Source organism: Dermacentor silvarum, chromosome 2 (assembly GCF_013339745.2).
Source record: "Dermacentor silvarum isolate Dsil-2018 chromosome 2, BIME_Dsil_1.4, whole genome shotgun sequence".
NCBI classification, from domain to species: domain Eukaryota; kingdom Metazoa; phylum Arthropoda; class Arachnida; order Ixodida; family Ixodidae; genus Dermacentor; species Dermacentor silvarum.
In genome coordinates this window covers 215,956,439-215,965,411 of record NC_051155.1, presented here as the reverse complement: position 1 = coordinate 215,965,411, position 8,973 = coordinate 215,956,439, and the positions used below count along the sequence as shown (strand labels likewise).

The 8,973-nt window shown below is 45.6% G+C and overlaps 1 protein-coding gene across 2 annotated transcripts in view; it reads right to left on the bottom strand.

Moving 5' to 3' along the window:
• The window catches only part of LOC119442612 (uncharacterized), a 162,879-nt gene that overhangs the window by 118,564 nt on the left and 35,342 nt on the right, over positions 1 to 8,973 (bottom strand). The window contains exon 8 of one of the 2 annotated variants that reach the window (XM_049662266.1): positions 7,130 to 7,480. The exons of the other annotated variant lie outside the window; for it this stretch is intronic. Within the exon in view, the coding sequence (XP_049518223.1) occupies positions 7,379 to 7,480 (102 nt within the window). The 3' untranslated portion in view covers positions 7,130 to 7,378. Of the gene's footprint in view, positions 1 to 7,129; positions 7,481 to 8,973 lie in introns of those variants that run through there. 2 annotated transcript variants of the gene reach the window in all.

Sequence of the window (8,973 nt, the reverse complement as noted above, 5' to 3'; positions counted from 1 at the left end):
CTGTATATCAGAACTATGGTGGAAGAAAAGAAAAACTGATTTTAAAAAGTGAGTAAGTATACGGGGTGATGATCAACGCAGTGTATAACACAGGTCAGGGCGCAGAGCTCTCACATTATAAACCCTTTCGCTGTATAGTTCAAGATGAACATGTTACGCAGCTAGGCCGCACCTTCACAGACCGCAAAGCTAAATGTCGAAGGAAAAAAAAAAAAAAGTACCACAGCAGGAATGCCACAAATGGCGCCTTTTCAGTATCCTCGAAAAGCAAACTTCGTATAAAATTGCAAGTAACATAAATTATGGGGTTTAATGTCCCGAAACCGGGAATCGAAGCCTCGACCTCGTGCTCAGCAGCGCAACGCCGTACCCACGGAACCACCGCAGCCGGTCGTATACAAAGTTGGGCACCACCCTTTCTCCGAAGCAGTTTTCTATTATGATCCAAGGTTGCTGCACGTGATCTCATCTAACGTTGATTTAACATTGGAGCTAGCGTTGTCGCATTGTTTTTTTTTTTCTGTGATTAACTCATTAAACATGAGCTTACTGTCACTATCAGGTCAGTTCACTACTATCAGTCCACTAGAAGAACATTTCCGACCAAGCGGTGGTGGAGGAGTATCTGGAGCAGTTAGAACGTGAGCTGCCCAATGCCAGTGGCTATAGGAATGACTAACGCTAAAATTAAGGCGACGTTATACCGAGAAGGTGTTTGATGCAGCGAACGAAAAGGACACTCCAATTATGATGACGAATACATCAATAAATCCGTCCTTCTTGTGATAATAGAAGTCTCGCTCAGAAGTCACACTCAGAAATTTGATTCAGCTTTATGGGTCCCGGTGTGGCTGAAGCAGAAGAGAGGGAGATCAATGATGCAAACATTACATTGTTTCCGTTTCCTCTGTCATCCATAAACAATAAGGCGAACAGCACAAACACATCCAGTCACAAAATGTAAATAAAATAATAATTTAAAAAATGCTACAGAAATTCTGAGAATTGTCTACCAATGCGTAAGCATTCTTCGGTTCGGCTGCTACTTCGCTGATTTTGCTTACTTATTTAGCTAGCTTATGCATGTCTAGCTATCGCTACCAATCATCTAGTAATACACTGATACAACGATTAATTGTGTTAACTTCACTAATTATGCATTTATGTTGCAGGTATACCGTATCGATTGATCCGAAACGCCGCCACAACCGCTTTTCTTTTTTTGCGACACCCCAGCCTTTTCTTTTTATTTTCCGTTTTACTTTCCTTTTTTTTTTTCTTTTTTTTTTTGTTACGACCTTAACGCGGTAACAGCAATGTCACCAGTATTTCTTTTTCTAGCGCTACCAATCAGTCTACTGCACTATTATAACGATTACATGCGCTAACTTGACCAATTGTGCATTTATTTTGCAGATATATGGCGTCGCGGGACGGACAGATTTCGCTGGGGTACTCGCCAAAGTAATGCTTACGCATTAAAAAAGACTTTAGATGCCACTTTTAATAAATGACCGTCGACAAAAGACGGGCTCAGGGTCGCAGTACTTTCTTGCTTCCGCCTGCCGTTATGCACTCTCTAGAAGGAAATCCCGCGGACCGCCGAACGTTACACAGTTGTCTGTGAGGAAAAACTCTTTACACGACCTGTTCTAGAGATAATATTTAACAAAGGGTGTCGGCACATTGGAAAGCATGCGCCCCAGAGGGCGCATGCTTTCCTTCGCGTGCCAACACATTCGCATTTCATGGAGCAAATATTTGCCGTCTTCCATTGAACCCCAATGAACATTATCTGCGCTCGTCCCTGACTCCTGGTCGACCAGTTATCTCATATTTTTTTGCGCACTTTGAGCCGCAGTCTTTAGCCAACCCGCTAATTACGACACCAACGACGTTCATTTCGTCGACTACAGTGTCGCAGTATCGTGTTTTTTTAATATACAGCTAACGTTAGCATATATATATATATATATATATATATATATATATATATATATATATATATATATATATTGCATGCCCCCTGAAAGTTAAGGGCCATCGCTATTTGCAGGACGGAGGAACCCGGAAAAGAGACTCGGCGCCATTATAAGCACTCTCTAAGTATTCGGACGACGGCTGTCGAGTCGATGCTGAGGTCCGTAAGAAATGTTCCGCATCGCAAGCAGCCTCGATGAAACTGAGGATAATTTGTTATCTGATACCGAGTGCAGCCAGCAGCAGTTTGAGCTGCGGCACGGAGGACTCCTTCAAGGTCGAGCGACGGCGAACCTTTTTTTCTTTTTGCGCTTGTTCAAAGTTTGGACTGTTTCACTTTGCATGTCCTGTATAATAAACCAATACATCTTTCCCTGAATTGGTAATACGAACTTTATTTGCCTCGAACTTACGCACACGAGTCCCCCATGCACTGTCGCCATTCACCACGAGCTCGAGAAGAAAAAAAAAATGGGAGAGAGTGAAAGAGACTATTTCTGGACGATTCTTATAGTCCTAGTCATCACTGTCCAGCATGGGTCACCGGTCTTGGTGCGGAGTCCATTTGTCTGGGCCCATTGACGTGTTAACGCGATAGCGTTAAGGGCCCCGTGTCGCATAATATACAGCATCGGCGTTGGTGTCGGCGTCCGTGGCGGCGAAAATCATCCGCAACCACCCCGACCGCGCGGGCCCTCCGCGTGGTGCAAGGTGTTGGCGAGGGAGAAAATCATCCCGAACCACACCAACCGCGCAGACCCTTCACATGGTGGAAGGTTTTGGTGAACAAAAATTTAATTTCTCACAGTGAAATCCATTATAAAAATGGTAAAGTACGACTTAACCACAGCCTACAGACATGGTGGCGTCGGATTGTAATTTGAATGTACAAGAAAACATAATTCTGTTACGAGGAAACTCAAACACAAATCCCTTTTCCAGCGTTTCTACCATACCAACCCCGGCGCGCTCGGGTACTTGCGAAAATGCTATCCAGATAGAGCTCGCATCCTCGGCAGGTCAAATTGGGACTTCGTCTGCCTAATGCGTTTTGGACACGCGCGCGCATCAGGGCAATAGCAAGCAATTAATAAAATAATTTTAAAAGTTGCTAGGGCCTTCACATTTTAATATAAGACGACTTATATTGCCCCTGAAAAAACGACTTCCCAGCAATGCATTTCTGCTTAAAAGTGAAGCCGACTTTGAGGGGATCGTAGTAAGCTTGGTCTTTGTAATCTGGCTTTCCCACGTTTTGTGTTGCAGTGAAGCCCACTGAAAGAAAAGTGCGATGCGAATGGGGTCCGATAACGCTATCGCGTTCCACTCTTAAAGACGAAGCTTAAGCATGCATCCTCCAATTTTTTATGTAGTTATACCAGCAGTGGCCGTACTGAGGGTGTAGCTATTAGGGGAGCCACTTAACTTCAATAACACATGGCAGTTCACAGGGGATCGTCTCATCTTCGGCGTTCGCGTTTATATCCGAGAAAATTGACCCACTCATAGATGACCGCCTTGTCTTCCGTTTTAGCTTATATCCGATTGAATACACAAATTTACAGTCGATCATCTTATTTTCTGCACTCACGTTTATATACGAGAAAATGCACCAATTTATAGCTCAACGCCTCATCATCGGCGTTTGCGCTTATATCCGAGAATATAGACTAATTTACAGCTGATCGTCGTATTTTCTGCATTCACGCTTATATACGAGAAAATACATCAATTTACAGCGGAACGCCTCATCATCAGCATTGGTGCTTATATCCGAGAATATACATCAATTTACAGCAGAGCGTCTTATTTTGTGCATTAACGCTTATATACGAAATTGCCAGCTCAATGCCTCATCACCGGCGTTTGCGCTTATATCCGATTAAATACAGGAATTTAGAGCTGATCGTCTTATTTTCTGCATTCACGCTTATATACGAGAAAATACGTACACCCATTTACAGCTGAACGCCTCATCACCGGCGTTTGCGCTTATATCCGAGAATATACACAAATTTACAGCTGATCGCCTTATTTTCTGCATTCAGGCTTATATACGAGAAAATACACCAATTTGCATGCAGCTGAACGCCTCATCATCGGCTTTCGCACTTATATCTGATTAAATAAACAAATTTACAGCTGATCGTCTTATTTCCTGTATTCACGCTTACATACCAGAAAATACACCAATTTACAGCTGAACGCCTAACATGGGCGTTTGCGCTTATATCCGAGAATATACGTAAATTTACATCTCATTCCTTGTCTATGGCATTCGAACCCAAGTGTTTAACCATGCGGCTAAGAGCTATCGACGAAAAGAAAAACACGTTCTAGGTTTTTACGTGCCAGAACCATGACCCGATTATGAGGCCCGTCTTATACGCCGAATTAACTCTGACCCCCTGGCGTCCTTAAAGTGCACCTAAATCTAACCACACGAGCGTTTTTGCATTTCGTACCTATCGAAATTCGGCCGCCACGGCCGGGATCGAATTAACGCGCGACTTCTAGCTTACCAACGCAAGCCAAGAGAGCCATTCCGCTTATTGCGAGAAAATACATCAATTTACAGCGGAACGCCTCATCATCAGCATTGGTGCTTATATTAACGGATTAATGATGCGCTCTTCGATGAATAAAAAAAAGGCCATAAGAAGAAAGAATCTTCGAATTCCTTACAGTCCGAAGTTGACGGTCTCGTTTAAAGACAGACAGACAGACAGACAAGAAACTTTATTTTGTCCTAAGGGACTATGTCATAGTCGCGGGCCGCACCTGCACCGGGGGCGGAAGACCGTGATCTTCGGCCCTTTCGCAGGCCCTTTGGACAGCCCGAAGCTGGATTGAAAGGTCGTCGCTCTTGACGGCTTCTTCCCAGTCTTCTTGCCTGTTAAAAGGCGAGTGGTGCAATGCTGAACATTGCCACAGCATGTGATTAAAGGTGGACCTTTCCTCGCCGCAGTCGGGGCAGCGGGGATCCACACCCGGAGTGTAGTGGCTCAGCCTAGATCGAGACGGAAATGAGCCCGTCTGCAGCATTCTCAACACCGAGGCCTGGGGTCTGCCGAGCTTCGGGTGAGGAGCCGGGAACTGCCTGCGTCCCAGCTGGTAGTGAGCCGTGATGTCGTGAAAAGTAAGCAGCGGGTCCGTGGTCCGGTCAATCCCCTGCGAAGCCGGGCCCCTCAGACCGGCGCGGTTGACGAGACCTCGCGCCTGGTCGTGGGCCAGCTCATTGGGGTTGATCGAGCCGGGAGAGACGTTCCGGCCCATGTGAGCCGGGAACCAAGTGATGACGTGACGGACCGTGCCTGGCTTGCGGGTCCTAAGCACCGCCGCAGCCTCGGCCGAGACCGAGCCGGCGAGAAAGGCCATCGCCGCCGACCTGGAGTCTGTGAAGATCTGGGTGCGCCCGGGATCGCACAGAGCCAGCGCCACTGCGACTTGCTAAAGAGTTTAAAGAGTTCATAGTTTATGCAGTTCAATGCCTGCGTTCAATATATATATATATATATATATATATATATATATATATATATACTTTTCATAAACGTATACCTATTTTTATACGCTCCAGTCCAAATTGTCGTTGACCGCAGGAGAGTGACGGCTGCTCATTTAGCATTCTAAAAAAGTTGTCGCAGTTTCACCTGAAAGGTGAAGCATCAATTGCGATAGCAAATTTCTAGAGAGCTATACGGAGTAATGATAGTAGCTTTATCAGCTGTATAAACTTGGACATGCAGCAGCACCGGCAACACGCAGAACTGTTGTCGACGCCGTCGGCGTTTTGCTCGCGTTCGCACAAAATACGTGTGGCGTTGGTGACTGCTGCCGGAGCCTCTGATATAAATAGGCACTTGGTGCCGCAGCTAAACGTCGCCTCCCCCCCCCCCCCCCCCCCCCACAGTCTTTCGCGCGTCGGAAAAAGCCGATGATAAGTGGTTCTTGAGGGAAAGGGAAAGGTTGGCGCTATCTTCTGCAGCCCTTGAGGGAGCACGGCTCAGCGCCAACGGGGAGGGGTAAGTGGGAGCGAAAGAAGGGATAGAGTGGAGTCGCCATGGCTGGGCGAAGCAAAACCGGCAGGCATAGGCGGCACGTATCAGGCCGAGATGGAAGGCCTTGGTGTGCTGCAGAGTCTGCAGGGGTGTTGTGCCAGGCCGGTCAGGCCCGGGGTGGGGTTTGCTCTACATCTATTGTAAAGGAGGAAAGAGACACCTACTTCTGCAGCCCTGAAGGGAGCACGGCGCAGAACGCGCGTTTGTTCTCCGCCGTGGGTTCACTCCCCGTGAAAGCGCGCGTCCCTCGCGCCCTTTCAGTCGCACATACAGCGTTCGGCGGCGCGCGGCGACGATTTCATCTCCATTGACGTCATACGGAATCTCACGGCGACGGCGACGGCGACGGCAGAAATCTGCTTTGGAGTGTCCTTATAATTGCTATCGCAATAAAATTTAACAGGACATTTATTATCACGCAAATACAACTGAATCTGTCAACTGCTGACACCTGGCAAGCCAGTCTGCTGGATCAAAGCAGGACCAGCCATCTCCTCGAAGATCTCTACTCTGCAGTACTTCTCCCAAACCTGTACCAGAAACATTACACCGTACTCTACGGACTTCACCACACAGGGTGGCAACATTGTACCTTTGAATAGTATTTGCACGACGAGAAAAAAAAAAAAAAAAAAAAAAAAAAGGTCTTTCATCGAATCGAACAAGCGCTAAAGTGAATAGCTAATACGAGATGCCGTATCCGGAGCGGCACCCTGAACGGCGATATATTTAATCGGTCTATCAACACTGAAGTCCAGCCCCATCATATCACGTCTTTGCTTCACTCCTTCTACAATCCACGCGCAGGGCACCACCTGCTTAAACCACCATTGCGATCTTACCTGGCTGCACAAAAGCCACGACTTCCTTCTTCCCTGACGCAATCGTTCATTGGAATGCGCTCCCTGGCAACTTTGTTACCTGTACTGACCGCGAAAAAGGCCGCGAGCGAATACCTAACAAATCATTTCCAATTTCTTTTTTTCCCCAGTTTTCATCGTTAGAATGTACTATTACAAACCACTCTACCTAGGTCAACCCTTCCACCTATATTTTCGCTTATGTATGGCGCATTGCTTTTTTACTTTCCAAATTTTTTGTTCGCAGTGTTTCAAGTTCCACAAAATCAGCTTTGTTTTTTGTGGTTGTTCGCTTTATTTGTATTTTTTCTTTAGTTTTTCTTTCACAGCCACTTTTGCACGTGTTTGTATAGCCCTCCCTTGTGTAATGCCTTCAGCTAGGCTTTCGCGGTGATAATCAATTAAATAAAATGTAGCACTTCCGGGTTCCGCCCAGGCTCCAGTGGCGTCGGGAATTTAGGCGCAGAGGTAGGGGGACTAATTTAAAGCCCCTGTCAGGGACTTTAACGTGGACTCAGTGCGTCGTGACCGCTCCCCCGTGCCTTGAACTCCGTCGACAAGCACTACAATCCGTCGCCCCTGCACACAGCCATGTATAAGGTAGGATCTGTTCATCCGCAGTGTGTATGACTAACGTTGTGAATTAAGGTACGCGAGCGAACTGTTTCGGATTTTTTTCTTTTTAATTTCGCGTCCTTGCCTTTAAACCTTAAAAATGTTGCTAATGAAGTTTTAGTGTACAGCTACAAGAGCTCAGAAATTTTCGTGTGAACTTGGGGTACTTGAGGTATTGTAAGTTAACTATAAAAATTGTAATCATGAAAACTGCCAACAATATATGTATTCAATGGAACTGCAGGAGCATCTCTCAGAATGTCCAAGCGTTAAGGTATCAAGTTGATCAATACAAACCCCTCATCATTCTGCTTCAAGAAACTAGGAGCAACAATCAAAATTTGGTTAATTCACAGCCATTAACGTAATATATAGAAGATTCCTTACACAATATACTGTTACTGTGACTCGACAGCACAGCAGCACTATAAAGGATTTCTTCAGCTATATTCAGTTCCAATCTTACTGTCCACCACTCTCAATTTGCCGATACTGTAACAACTATCGTAGGACATGGCGCCGCTAGGTCCAAAGACGAAGAAAATAGAATAAAGATTTGGAGGACGCTTAAGCTTCGCCTTTTAGAGTGGAACGCGATAGCATTCAAACATCCCTGAAAACTTGTGTAGTTTCCCGGCAACTGCAGCTTTCTTTTTTTCTCCACCTTCGCCTCGGTGCGCCGCCACCGTTTTACGCTGCCGTAGGGAGCCTAATGCAACGCTACGCTGCCGTAGAGTTATATGGGACTGTATAAGCTCCCGTAGGGGCATATACAGTACAGTCCCATAGGGAGCACCATATACAGTAACTCTATGCTACCGAGGAGGCAAGCGCCATCTGGATGGTGTTTACGCAAGTAACCTATCCGGGGTGCCGCTGTTGGTAAGGTAGAAATGCTGGTAAAGGGGTTTGTGTTTGAGTTTTCTCGTAACATAATTGTTTTCTCGTACATTCAAATTACAATTCCGATGCTATCATGTATGTAGGTTGTAGTTAAGTCGTACTTTACGATTTTTCTGACGGATCTTACTTTGAGAAATTCAATTTTGTTCGAATACGAATAGTCAAATGCAGACACACATATACTACAGCAGGAATAATAAATTTTGGTATTGTTAAGTGCCATGCATGTATACTGACAGTGCAAAAGACAGCTGTCAGGGACAAAGAATCAGTTTTAAGCATGACAACATAAATTGTCCTTTAAAAAAAAAACTGAACGAATAGCCTCCCAACAACTTCAGAGCCTGGTTGCAAGCAAGCTTTCCAAGAAGGAATTGCTGCTGTATGACTAGCTTTCCAAAAACGCTAAATGGTAGCCAAAAAATAAAAATCAAGTTCTGAAAGAAAGGGGGGAAACAAAGCTGTTGAAGGACTTGCGTGTTGTAGGCACATGTAACAGGGCACGTTGCAAGGAAAACATCGCAAGTTGTACCGCAAAATATGAAGCTGTTATA